The 13,815-nt window shown below is 40.3% G+C and overlaps 1 protein-coding gene across 1 annotated transcript in view; it reads left to right on the forward strand.

Moving 5' to 3' along the window:
- The window catches only part of ADCYAP1R1 (ADCYAP receptor type I), a 122,986-nt gene that overhangs the window by 59,673 nt on the left and 49,498 nt on the right, over window positions 1-13,815 (forward strand). The window contains 1 exon segment of the mRNA XM_009275979.1: window positions 4,222-4,329. Within this exon segment, the coding sequence (XP_009274254.1) occupies window positions 4,222-4,329 (108 nt within the window).

Below are 13,815 nucleotides of genomic sequence, written 5' to 3' on the forward strand. Positions count from 1 at the left end.
TGGTTCCCCCGTCTCTTTCTCTCTCTCTCTGTTTTACTTTCCATTACAATTTATCATTATTATTATTATTATTATCCTTATTATTATATTATTTCAAGTATTAAACTGTTCTTATCTCAACCCACAAGTTTTCTCACTTTTGCTCTTCCGATTCCCTCCCCCATCCCACGGGGGGGGAGGGTGAGCGAGCAGCTGGGTGGTGCTCAGTTGCCGACTGGGGTTAAACCATGACACAGTCTAAACACAAGTTTTATCTCACTTTTACAAGAAGCTTGAGACAGAGATGTAGGGATTGGTCATGTGGCTTTTCATAAGCAGCCGCTGTGGTTTGCCTGTGGTTTGAATTGCTCAGGAGCTGCACAGCTACGCTGGCACCATTCACAGCCTGCAGTAACATGTCCCAGCCCTCAGCTGGACTCCTTCGCTCAGGATTGGAAAGTGGCTAAGAGAGGCTGCATAGCCACTGGTCAGCCCTCTGCTCTGAGGGCAGAATTGGTTCATGTCTGCTCCAAAAGACCACATAGACCCTATGGGGAATACCAGCTTCAGCCATTGAATAGACAGCTGTCTAGGCTAAGCTAGTTCTTAGCCTCGTTCAACTGAGTTTAGTCGGTGGAGAGATGGAAGTACGCTTACAGTGTGATTCACCACCACCGCCACCTTGAAATGGGATTATCCCTATCTGGAAAGTCTCTCTTCATGAGCTACAGAGGAAACTTTGCCTAGCTGAATAGGGTAAAAGGGTAAGTCTTAGCCATCTGAAGTTAAACCAATCCTGAAATAATGATAATGATAATACAGTAGTTGAATGACTACTTTGTGTTTCCTCAAAATTCAGTGACGAGGGATGGGGGCTCCCAAAGGATCATCCATCCCATCGAAGAGGAGGTGACTAGCTGAATGAGATGAAGCACTCTTCTGCCCATGCTATGAACAGGGCATAAGTAGTTACCCAAGAACAGACACCAAGCTTTACACCACTGATGTTAACTGAGATGAATCCCACAAAGTTTACCAAACATGAATTTCAGCCTGCAGGTTGCAGTGCAGTCGTGAGCAGGGAAGGCAGAGTTTGTGCTTTCCGCAAGGTGCCCTGTTTTCAAGACCATCCATTAGCAAGACCACCACTTTTCACTCTGGCCCACATGATATCTTATTCTTTAAAACTAGCTGTTGTTATTACTGACTTCCAACATGCTAAGAACCAGGAAAATTTGCCCACTTGAAGCTGCGCCTTGCTGCTTGCAGTGTCTGAGCTACCTCTTTCAAAGCTAGCTCGGGCATCCCTACGTCACACGGCAACGGAGACATACCACCAGTGCTAGAGGAGAACCCCGCTGTGCAGTTTCACACTCAAGTCACATTGATTTCCATGGGCAGATTTCACCCAGCAGGAGCTGCTGGCTGTATCAAGGTTTACAAACATAAGGGGCTTGTGCACGCTGGCCTTTATTACTTTTTTTTTTTTTTTTGTCATCCCTTTTTTCGCTTTTATAAATTGTTTCAAATACGCTTTTCCAGGCAGGATCAGGGAACATTCGCATTGGTTACGAATTCTTTCCCATCTCCGTCACTCATCTATTTTGGTAACTCAGGCAAATTACTTGACTCTCTGCTTCTCTATCCCTGTCTTCTAATGTCAGCACATCAGTGCTTTCTAGCACAGTGAACTTATAATGTCTTTTTAAATGCGGGTATTTTTTAGCTCTGCATGGTATTACCACAAAAAGAGCCACCTGGTATAACTGAATTTGAAACACAGTGCTATGAAATATTTATTCCGTGTCTACACTTTCTTTTCTGCAGTATGAGGATTTCTTTGCATTTCTCTAGGTTGGTTTGCAGGATCTATTGCTATCCCAGTGTTTGGAAGAGAACTGATGTTGAAGTAATAATAAGAAATAAGAAATCTTTCCCTATTCCTATCAACCTCATTTAATTTAAGCGAGCAAGGCTAGCAGGTGGTTCTCAGAAGATCTCATTAGCCACTTTGATTGTCTCTAACACCTCTTGTAAGCAAATGTCTCATTACCGTGGATATTTGCATAGCCTTTACTTTCGTACAGAGCGCCATACATCAGAGAACTATAAACCTATTACTACATGTCTTCAGATTTACGTGGTAAATACAGTTCCTACTGCGTGGACAAACACTAGCTATCAAAGACAATAAAATCTAACAGTGCTCAATGTGATCTTGATTTCCATCTTTAGTACTCTGATTGCATCACAAAACTTTTCAAACCCCAGTCTTTGAGCCTTTTGGAGTTGTTCTAGTGAATCACAGTATTCATACAATGAGATTCCCATCTGGCAAAGGAAACAGCCTGGGGTAGGAGTGGAAGAGAGAGGAGAGGGAAATGCAAAGGATTCCTTTCTTCCAGCTCCTGTGATGAATTAACAAGCATTTTTGCAGTAATATTGTATTCTGGTGGGTTTGCAAAGCTGAGGGTTTTTTAGCTAATAGGATTAGGATTTTATATGATTGTTAATTTACATGATGTGATCTGATGCTGCATCCTTTAATTTGAAAGAATGATTATCAACTCCTTATCATATGCCTTCATTATAAAATCATAACAGTGTTGTTTGAGACTGACCTAATTCTTCAAACACTGTATCACTCAGAACTGCCCTATCCACCGTGCATGGTAGTATCCGACTTATATTTTGTGAGAAAACATAGGGCTTGATTCCCCACCACTGAAGCTGATGGAAAAAATACACCAAGTCCAGCCCTGCGCACATACATTCTGCACTGATGGAAATCTGTTACTATCACCACAGCTGATAAAGCCCACACTGTTTTTACAAGCTGATCACCCAAACCTCATTATATTGTACTTGTGCCAGGCTGAAAGTATGACACTTTGAAGTATTATCTGCTTTTACCGAAGATCTCATTTTTCCTGGCACATAGTCAAAGAGAGAGTATATCGGCGGAAAACCACTTAGAAAATCGTGGAGGTTGCGGCTTTTAACAGTTGATAAGGTTATGTGCTCGATCTCAACATCAAATACAAATAAGTAGTGGAGATATTCAGATTTAGTTTTTCTTTCTTTTCCTGCTGAGGTAGAAGATGATTCCCATTTGAGATTCCTTCACTAAGTCATTTTTTTAAACATTAGTAGGAAATTTGAGAGATTGCTCTGAGTTTTTCTGTACACTGGATAAGTCTTTCAGGTTTATGAGCTAGTAAAATGGTGGTTTGCAGAATTACAGGAGGGCTTATGCTTCTTGAAAGCCAGTCGTAGTTTGTCATGTCTCTGACACAGTGATCAGAAAGAAGCAGGAGCTGGGCTCCTTTATTTTATTTACAATAGCACATGGGACCTGAATTTTTCCTATATCCTAAGAGAACACAACTCCCACCCACAATCCCATCACCTCCTCTATGCATGCATGTAACAGAAGGTTGGTTCGTTACCACTCAGATCTTTAGTTCAAAGCTTGTTACCTGAAGCCTAACCTCTGAACAGTTGTTAAAGGCCTGATCCTGTCTTTAGCTTATGCAAGAAATCATTAGAGGTCAAAATCATCCTTTTGACATTGTGAGTTTATATTCTGTATAACAAAAACTGCAGTAAAGGTAGTGAATGATATTACGATGGTTCTTCACTAATGGAGGACATTTCTACTTCCAATATTTTTTCAAGACAATGAACAACATGAAAGAGGTGAGCTTCCCTCACATAGCCACAAAACCGGCTGTAGGATGAAGCAGAATCTGTTTTTCAGTTTCCAGTCATCTCCCTGGATCAAATTCCAAAACGTGTCAGTACCCAACCTTTGACAAGGACTAGAGCCAACAGAAATTTATAGAATTTAAATCAAAGATGCCTAAAGATTTAACTCACCAATACTGAAAGATAGCTAAATGATACTAAAAGATAGCTACGTCGTGGTAGATTTCGCGCTCAAGGGAAATTTTGTTTCTGATGTACGTTGGACTGATTTAACTGGGACTAAGACATGTCATCTTCTGCTAGGGTAGAGCCTGGTCATTATTGTGCCATGCAACTACATATTTTATGCTATTCCTATGAATGAAAATTATTTTATTCCAGGGAAAGCTTATTAGAAACTGATACTGTTTATTATTCTAAACAAGCGCAGTTTTATGGATAGAAGAAAGAACCAACTAAAAACCATAATAACAGTGTGAAGAAAGGAATGGATTTCCATCACTAATATATTTTATCCCTCCTTCTCTTCTATAGGTTGCCCAGGAATGTGGGACAATATTACATGCTGGAAACCTGCAAGTGTGGGTGAAATTGTCTTTGTCAAGTGTCCTGCACTGTTCAGATTTATCATCTCTGAAGATGGTAAAGTATTTTCTCTTTGTTCTTTGCTTCTGTCTGGTAAAGCTGCATGGCCAGCATGAGTGTAAAACCTTACTTAGATACTCAGTATAAAGGGAAATCAAAAACTCTACAGAGGTCTGGAGTTGGGCTTCAGTTTAAAAAAATACTGTAGAAAACCGGGATGTTTCTGTGTAGGGGGTGTGTGTGTGTGTGTGTGTAGGGGTGGCAGGGAATGTGTGAAAAAAGCCTTCACAGACTATACAACATGAAAATATCACCAACTCTTATTGCTAAAGGGGATGTTATGCCCTTGGGCCTCCACTGAAATCAGTGAGACCTGAAACTGTGTTTGGGTCTTGGATAACTAATCATCACAATTCAAACCTATTTTAGAAGATAACTAAAACTCAGAGCTGGGTTCTGCTCATGTCTAAGGAGAACATAGGCATGAGATAGCCAATGTGAGGAGCCCCCAGTTTGGGAGTCCAGGGAAGAGTCAGTGGGAATTAAAGATTCCTGGAGAGATGCAGAAGCTCCATCATGCCTTTTTGGGGTCTGTAGAAATGGGACATCACCATCCTTCTGCCCCTTGCAGCTGGCACCAGCAACCAAGCAAGCAAATGAAAGATCGGAAATTTGGGCTGTTTCTGCTTCCAGCCTGCATTGCTGCCTAACAGAGTTGTCCCTTGTCTTGCAAAAAATACTGCAGATGGTCAGCTAAGCTGGTGCATTTTCTCTTTTCTCTCTTTCTGCTACCACTTTAGGCTTGGACCAAAAGTCCCATGCACTCACCATACTTGGTAACCAAACCCTATTAGACCCCAGCTGGAATTCTTATACAACCCAGCTGCTCCCAAATGAGTTGCTATTAAAAGGAGAACCTACCCTAGTAGTGGTGATACTATTTGACCTAGTTATTAATATTACCTAGTGCTTTTTAATGGGAAGAGGCTCTGTGCAAGCTACTGTTTACATGATACAAAAACCCCCATGTCCTTTCTTGATTTTTTTAACCTTGGAAATGCATGAAAATTTGCCAGGTAAAAATGAGAGTGTGTGGACAGGAGGAAATAACTATTAAGTTGCTCACAGCAGATACATAGTTTGATTAGATGTTCTCTTGAAATTATTTTTTTTTTTCTTTTATGATTCCATGAAACAATCTTCCAAGGTGAATGACTGGGAGACTAAGTCGTCCCATCAGTGTTAACTAACAACAAGCCTTTACTGATAATTGACACAGTTTTGTCCATCTCCCAGCGCCCATCTAGGCTACTGCAGATCACTTAATTAGCACTGTCCATTGAGGAACAAGTTCATCATTTTCCCCCAGGATCCTTTTTCCCCAAGATTATTTTACCAATGAATTATTCATTTACAGGCTTGAGTGCAAAATCCACCTTCTTTGCATCGCCACACACAGAGCACAATTTGTGGGAGACAGTAAGTGTTTCATACACAGCTCCAGGAATGCTGAAATCCTCACCTTTAAATACATCCATCTGAACTCATCCAGACATTGAAGCAAGTGCCAGTGCTCTTGTGAAATGGAGAAGAATTTAAGGGTGATCGTTACCTCATCTAAATTTACCCATGTGAAACTCAAGCGTTTTCTCTGTACAAGTCCTCTAGACTCCATCTGTAGTCGGTGGAGAGAAAGAGACCCACAGAAGGCAATTTATGTTATTCCAAGAGACATGAGGTGAATCATGCCTCTCTTTATCTAGCAAGTACTACAGGCAATTCACTTAAACTAGGCACCTAATTTTTGAATGGGGAAAGATAAGTCCCTCTTTAAATTATCAAGTATGAAAATACAATTACTACTGTAATTCTATGTGCTTTAATTCTAGCCAGTATAATTAAACATAATCTTTACTGCTGTAATATTGGTTCAGTATTGACTCAGTGGGTACAGTGGCAGTTACTGAGCCATCCACGTTTAGTGATAATAGAAAAAACAACACATCAGCATCCAGTAGGGTTTGTATCCAGCACGGGGAAGGAAATATTCTTCCCTCTTTCAGGTTTTTTTTTGTGGGTTGTTGTTTTTTTTTCAATTCTCCATGACTTTGTAATCAATTTTTGTTGACTGCTTGTCATTCAGCCTGATTGTCAAACCAATTCTGGTCATCCTTCGTGCAGGACATAAACTCAACCAAAAGTTTTCGCTATCCAGTTATCAGTGATGCTCGCAGTCTGCAGGCAAAATACTTTTATGTTATTTATTGCGCATCAGCAGATGGCTGATATATTGTTATCTTCTGATATAACCGCAGGAAGCCTGCTGCTCATACAGCGCCTGTCTGAATTTCCATTAGGACCCCTCCTTTTCGGTGGCTTGTAATCTACACCCCCTACATACCCTTAAGCTACAGTGTGCTAACACATGGTAACATAACATTACACTTTTCTCTCTCTCCCTGCCTGTTTTGGACACGATGCTCAGAGATATTGCTAGTTGGATACTACGGAGATTGGTGCCATGTACATCTACAGCACAGGAAATCTCCCCCACTGCCAACCTGTCCACACACCTCTGCCATGGGCCTTTTAACTATTCTTTGTTTCAAGGGATGTCTGTGATGCTTCTATTTATATCCCACACAAATACGGTGCCTTTTCACTTTTACTGATGAAATTTCTTTTCCATGGTGCAATCATTTCTGAAGTAATTAAGGCTAAGAGGGCTCTTGAGAAATCATCTAACCCATCTCCCTCCTCAAAGACAAGGTTAGCTCAATACGATCTATTCCAGTGCTTAACTAACCTGTTACCTGTTAGTGGAAAAGACTATTTTATTTTTTTAAATAAAAAATAACATACATTTTAGAAAAATAAAAAAAATAAAATAAAATTAAAAGCTCTACTATAACTAGAGCTATATAAAATAAAGTCCTGAAATAATATTTTTAAATTGTTTGCCTAGGATTTCCAGACCTGTTCGCATACTGTACTTTACATTTGACCTGCAGCAGGGTGATAGCATGACCCTAGGGGAGGGGTAGTCAGTCCAGCCTAAACATATGTCCTGCTTTCTTTCTCTCTTTACAGGATCACTAACAAAAATGACAGCTGTTACCTCTTGTAGTGTTGGGTTTGAGGGGTTTTTGGACATCTGTTCACTAGGAACAAAACCAAGATTCATAATTCATTAGATAAACAAACAAACATTTAATCTGGAGTAGTTCGAATTCTCTACAGATCCAGCTGGATTTGCACTAGTGACCCCAAGGTGGAAATATCTACATCCATAATCACTCTCCTGGGTGAATCAACATGAGTTTTCACTATCATTGCTGCTAATTTTAATTAGCCAAGTATATTTATTTCAATGAGGGCTTAATGAAAAAAGTCACATTTTATGATGGTTCCTTAAATAAAGGGTTATTAGGTAACTAAAATGTTTCTAAGACACAGCTAATCACATTTTATAGATTGTTATAGTATCCTCGGACTGCTATTAGGAATATGCTGTTAGCATATTCATTCTTAATACAGCAAAATTTTTATATGACCATAAATCATTTTTACAAACAGTAGCAATAACTTTAAATTATACTTTTAAAAAGTTTGCCCTATGAAGCACTGAAGTACTTGTAGGTACAACTGCTTGTATAACAACAGGCAAACCGTATGATGTGTTAACCTTAAAGAGGGGTAGGAGTTACTCGGCTTTGGATATCTAAAAGTTGTATGTGTAAATCTGAACTGATCACATGGATTTCTGGTTCAGTAAATGGAAAGCAATGGGTACTTGTAGAAGATGTTTGCTCTGACCTTTCTCAAATGTATATCTTGAGATGAATGAAGTCACTGGAGGAGGCTGTTTGTTTTATGAATTTCAGAAAGGAATTTGGCTGCCTAGACTTGGATGTCTGATTTCTATATGCAATAAAATGGAAGAAAAAAAAAAAAGAGACTACAAAATAAAAATTAACCAACTAAACTGTCATCTGGAGAGATGCTTTGCTGAAAAATTAACTATGGATTTAGCTAAAAATACCAGCTATTGCTAGTTTTAATTTGAAAATATACTCTGCTCTAACCTTCACTGCAATTGAACTGAGGAGTAACATTTGAACTGCTGTCAACGTCATACAGAAAGCCTAGTGTTAAATCCCATGCTGTGTGGTTGGTGACCCTTGCTTGTAAAATTTCATTTCACCTCTCTGCTCCTCCAGAATCACCAGAATTTTTCATTTCCTTTGAGATGCAGACTGTGAACAAAAAGATCGTTCTCAAAATCTCTCCACATTAAAAAAACATACTAGCTCCTGAGTCTTTTCTAATCTAGTAGGCTAAGGATTTACAGTGACTTTCCTAAACATTAAGGAACCCTCCTAAATAGAGGGTTCCTAAATATTAATTTCTTTTCCTCTTTAACATCCATTTCTTTGATTGATATCCATCAATGCACAATTTTATTTTTACTGGGAGCTATAACTTGCATGATGTCGCTGTTGTATATTATGCTTTCTCCAGTACCTTCCCAGTACCGACTTCAGAGACAACCGCTCTAGAACGGGGTATATTTAAAGCATTCGAAGGTGTCTTTGCAAAAGAAGAAAAAAAAAAAATGTGTGTCAAGCTGTCATGTTGCATTTCAGTATGACATAGCAAGACCTAGAGATGACCCCAACATAGTGATCTGCGCTCCCAGCTGGACATTTTTCTCTGTTTTGTTCTTTTTCTCTTTTTTTTTCCAGACAGAGGTGATACTGCCTGGCAGTGGAAATCTACAGAACCCAAGTCTGTGTTTTTCTTTCTTTGCCCTGCACAGCTGAGATATTCTGGAACCTATAAAACCACATTACTCAAACAGACCATTGAAAGAAACCCAATAGCCAGATCAGAAAGGAGCATATTTTTAGGTCTTTGATTTGCAGTAAAAACTAATACAAATGATAACAGGCAGTTTCTGAGCATTGCCATATGCTCCACATTGAGAAAATTCTTTCATTCACAAATCCAAATAATAAATATGATTAGCTCTTACTGAATCTTCCAGCAATTCAGAATGTTTATCTAGTGCTCAGTCTAGGGCACTCCCTGCTACACCCAAAAGAGCATTACTACAAAGCGTGGTTTACTATGTAAGACAGAGAAAATGCACATAATTTTTACCAAAGACATAAACCGCATCCTATGTTGATACCAAGATTAAGGGGTCCTAATTAAAATCCAGTAGAATAAAGAATGTATCCAGGTATTATGGAGTTTAAGAGGGAATTATATCCTATGCTCACATTTTTGAACAAAAGTATTTGGCTTACTGTTACTCTGGAAGTTATATGACTTCAGTGCTCAGCCAAGAAGCTTTATTGTCCCAGAGAACAAGAAATTGAAAACAGTCTATTACTGTTCCCGTTAAAAACACTGGGAGACACTCAAGTACTTTATTGTAAGGACACCAAGCCTCATATATTCTGCACTAGAGATATCATGGGTGGACAACAGGATTTATGAATGCAGGGTTAATTGGATTTGGGAAGCCATCTGTGGCTTTTTTCTCCTTTCTGAGTTTAGATGTTAACTCTAATCAAACAGAATAAGATGACAAGAGAGGAGTTAATGAGAGGGGAAGTGATACTACATGTCCATATGTGGAAAGTCCTTCTGTGTCATTTCTGGGGAAATAGCCCTGGTAAAGTCTTTAAGTGCTGACTATGTACCACTGTGAAAACATATCTCCCAAAGTGGGTGAAAAGACAATAACAATCATTGTCTTCCCAAGGTGAAAGCTGTTGAAAATATTTGCAAGTTACAGTTTCTGTTAGTTTCGGTTATGTATTGATATTTTTTGATATAGGCAGAAAGAAAAGGTGACTGTTAAAGATCAGGGGCCTTCTAAACAACAAAATGTCTCTGGAAGATGGTGCACTTATTTTCTACTGAAGTAGGAGAAACAGGTTTTCTTTGCTACTAGCTGAAATTAAGGTCAGCATTGCAGCAGACTGAAATTGGAAATTGCATTTGCCTGTCAAATAGGCAAGGCAAAAGATCAATGCAAAGGTCTAGATTTCTATTCAAGTACCTCTCACCCCTGGCGTGTATTTCAACATCCTGCATGAAAACCAAGGGAAGAAAAACACCGGAACAAAGTCTCTGAAAAACAGACATGACCCATCCCATAGCATTTTCATGATGGTAATAATAATGAGCCATCAGAGCTTAATTAGTCTTTGAAGCAACCAGGACTTTGCGCATACCTTAGTTTCATCCTTCACTTTATATAAGATGCTATGTAGCATTCAGGAGCGAGTTCAATGCAAAGGTATCTGGTTTTTTATATATATACCAGCTTAAGGTTTTGGACAGCTTTCAAAGCTGTCTGCAGATTGCATATGTGTTATTGTTGCTTAGTGTTCAGCAAGTCCTAGAAAGAATTGTGGCATAAAGAAAGGGAACAAGAGACCTACCAAGTGTTGATGTGAAAAATAGTAAGTCTTGCCAATAACCAAGATAATAGTGCTTACTAGATAACAAGTCCTTTCCTGCTGGTTTTCATCCCTAGGCTTTCCACAGGCAGTAAAGCCATGGGATTACTTCAGCTTTTCCAAAGCGAGGAGGACAAGCTGTAATTAAGCGTGCCTCCTCGATCACAGTATCACAAAGTCTTATCTGCAATGCAGAGGGAAATGGGAGGAAAATATTGCCGTCAAAGAATAGTAACTGTACCTACATTTCCAATCCAGTAGTTAAGGCCTCATAGATGCTTTTTACAGGAAAAGGACATTTTATGACCTTTCCCTCCAAATTGTGGGGACATAAGACTCTGTGCCTCTGATACTCAACCATACAATATGACCAAGAGCATTTCAACTAAAGATCAAGCCCTTGGTCCTTTGCACGATGACATCCTGCAGAGGCCAGGGGAAAGCTGTAACGCAGCTCAAGACCCTTGTCAATATGATCTGAAAGCTAATTTGGCCTTGGAAAATAAAAAAATCATGCTTCCCTGGTGAGCATGCAATGATGGAACATGCTGAGAGCTTCTGAGTAGTTTGGAGAACACTTGGACAGCAAAAGGTAATACATTGAAGTATCACTGTAGGTGCAACATGGGCAGATGCTTCAACATTTACTAGCAGTCTTTGCTCTATTCTTGTTTTTCCTCTTGACTCAAATAACTGAGAAAGGAGTTCCAGTTGATTGCAAGATTTTAGGTGTGGTGGGCACACATTCATTCCTGCCTTTAAGCAAGTGATTTAATATGCTTGCTTCTCTGGGACTTATTTCATAACTGATAATCTTCATTGGACAATGGTTCTTATTTTCTGTGTTTCTTGTTTGAAAAACATTTGCTTTTCTCTGAAATATGACCCCTGCCCTCTTCAGAGCTAGAAGACCCTTCAACAGTATTTGCATTGATCTCGCACTCTGATGGATGCTCCTGTGACAGCCAGCCTCATAGGAAGGATACACATAATGTTTAGATGATGCCTAGCAGTTGCTATGGTGACCTCAGTCCACTGCTAGTTTCACAGCCTTTGATAAGAAAGAGGAAGAAATGAAGAAAGTCATAATTTCCCTTACGTGTTATTGATCATATCTGTACATCAGTCCTGCCTCAGCCAGCCCTACGTACTATGGCCTTTATGTTCTCCATATGGGACCTCACTGGTATTCTCCCGTGATCTCCAGGCATGATTCACTGGGTCTTCTTGAGAAGGCTGGTGAGGGGTCTGGAGAACAAGTCTTATGAGGAGCGGCTGAGGGAACTGGGGTTGTTTAGCCTGCAGAAAAGGAGGCTGAGGGGAGACCTCATCGCTCTCTACAACTACCTGAAAGGAGGTTGTAGCGAGGTGGGGGTCGGTCTCTTCTCCCAAGTAACAAGCGATAGGACGAGAGGAAATGGCCTCAAGTTGCGCCAGGGGAGGTTTAGATTGGATGTAAGGAAAAATGTCTTTACTGAAAGAGTGGTGAAACATTGGACCAGGCTGCCCAGGGAAGTGGCTGAGTCCCCATCCCTGGAAGTATTTAAAAGACGAGTAGATGAGGCACTTAGGGACATGGTTTAGTGGGCATGGTGGTGTTGGGTCGACGGTTGGACTCGATGATCTTAGAGGTCTTTTCCAACCTCAATGATTCTATGATTCTATGATTCTATGATTCTTGTCTCTGTGTCATGAAACCATGCGCCCTGACATTAGTATGGGATATAGGAAGAAAGAACTTGTGTATCAGTTCCATCACTGCCTTCACTGGAATGTTTTGCACAAACCACTGGGTAACAAAGAAGTTGCAGAAGCTAGTTCATCTCATCCTACGGTAGATGTCTAAAATAAATCACCCTCTGGAAGTGCCAGTCTCTTTGCCCTTTACGAGAGGAGACTTAAAAACCACATGAACATATCTTCAGGTGGGTAAATTGGATGGGATGAATTTGCCCCACAGGATCAGTTCCTCAGATGTCCTTAGGCACCAGTTCTTATTCAAACATACAAATATGAACCCGGCTTCCTAATCTTACCCTTAATTTTCCTCTGCCTCAGTTTTCTTGTTTTCTAAATACAATGAACAATACCACTTAATTTTGTACTGCCTCTGTGTGAGCACTGTGTTCACAAATCCCTTTGACAAGGCAAATGGCAATATACAGTAAATGCCAAGTGACTAATGACTTTCAATCTGTAGTTTAAAGTCTTGTCTATGGGGCATGAGGCTGGAGAGACCAAAATCCCTAGAAATAGTGGAGCACTTAGCATAAGGAAAGGTGTGGGAACGTGTAAGGCCATGTACTCTGTAACCTTGCCTGGCTGCCTCTTTCTACAGATCCTGTTAATGAGATTGTAAAGACCTAGCAGCTGATTCTGGATCACTTTCTCCCCCCAAAAAGAGCCGTAATGAAGGAACGGGGATGGTTGGATAGTGTGCATGTGGGATCGTGTGTGCTCAGCTACAGGAGTGGGCAGAGGGCATTAGAAGCAACGGGCAGAATGTGCAAGCGGTATCTGTGTGGGGAGCTCAGAAAGCCCCAGAAAAGCTGCTAAGTAGACTGCTGTTCCCGACTGCGGCTTTGCCAGCCAGCTGAACAGATTGCTGGTGCATAAGAGCAGCATGCAGCAATAGGGAAGGGAGCGAAAAGGCACAGTGTGGTGGATGCTGTGGAGTCGGGCATGAGAGCTCGCTGATTTATTTCGTATTTGTAAATTAAATGTTAAGCTTCTAATCAGTGCTATATAAAACAGGAAAAAATTGAATTCCTGCTTAACCAGCTCATTATCCACATAGGTGGACAGCAGAATAACAAGTGATTGTAGGAAATGTTTTCCATAACGTCTCTCTGCCCCAATCTTTGCACTTTCTGAAGGGACAGAATTAATATGCGGTAAAACCATTGAGAGCTTTGGACATTGATCTCAATGCTGTTGAAATCCAACTTTTTGGAGGGTTAGCCATGTGGACCAGTCTTCCAACCCATAATACTGAGATGGGAACAACAGGAATAAGTGTGTGGGCAAGCCATTTCAGGACAGAATAGTTTTGGAAGCCTTTCATGCT

Source organism: Aptenodytes forsteri, unplaced genomic scaffold (assembly GCF_000699145.1).
Source record: "Aptenodytes forsteri isolate BGI_AS27 unplaced genomic scaffold, ASM69914v1 Scaffold80, whole genome shotgun sequence".
Lineage (NCBI taxonomy): Eukaryota > Metazoa > Chordata > Aves > Sphenisciformes > Spheniscidae > Aptenodytes > Aptenodytes forsteri.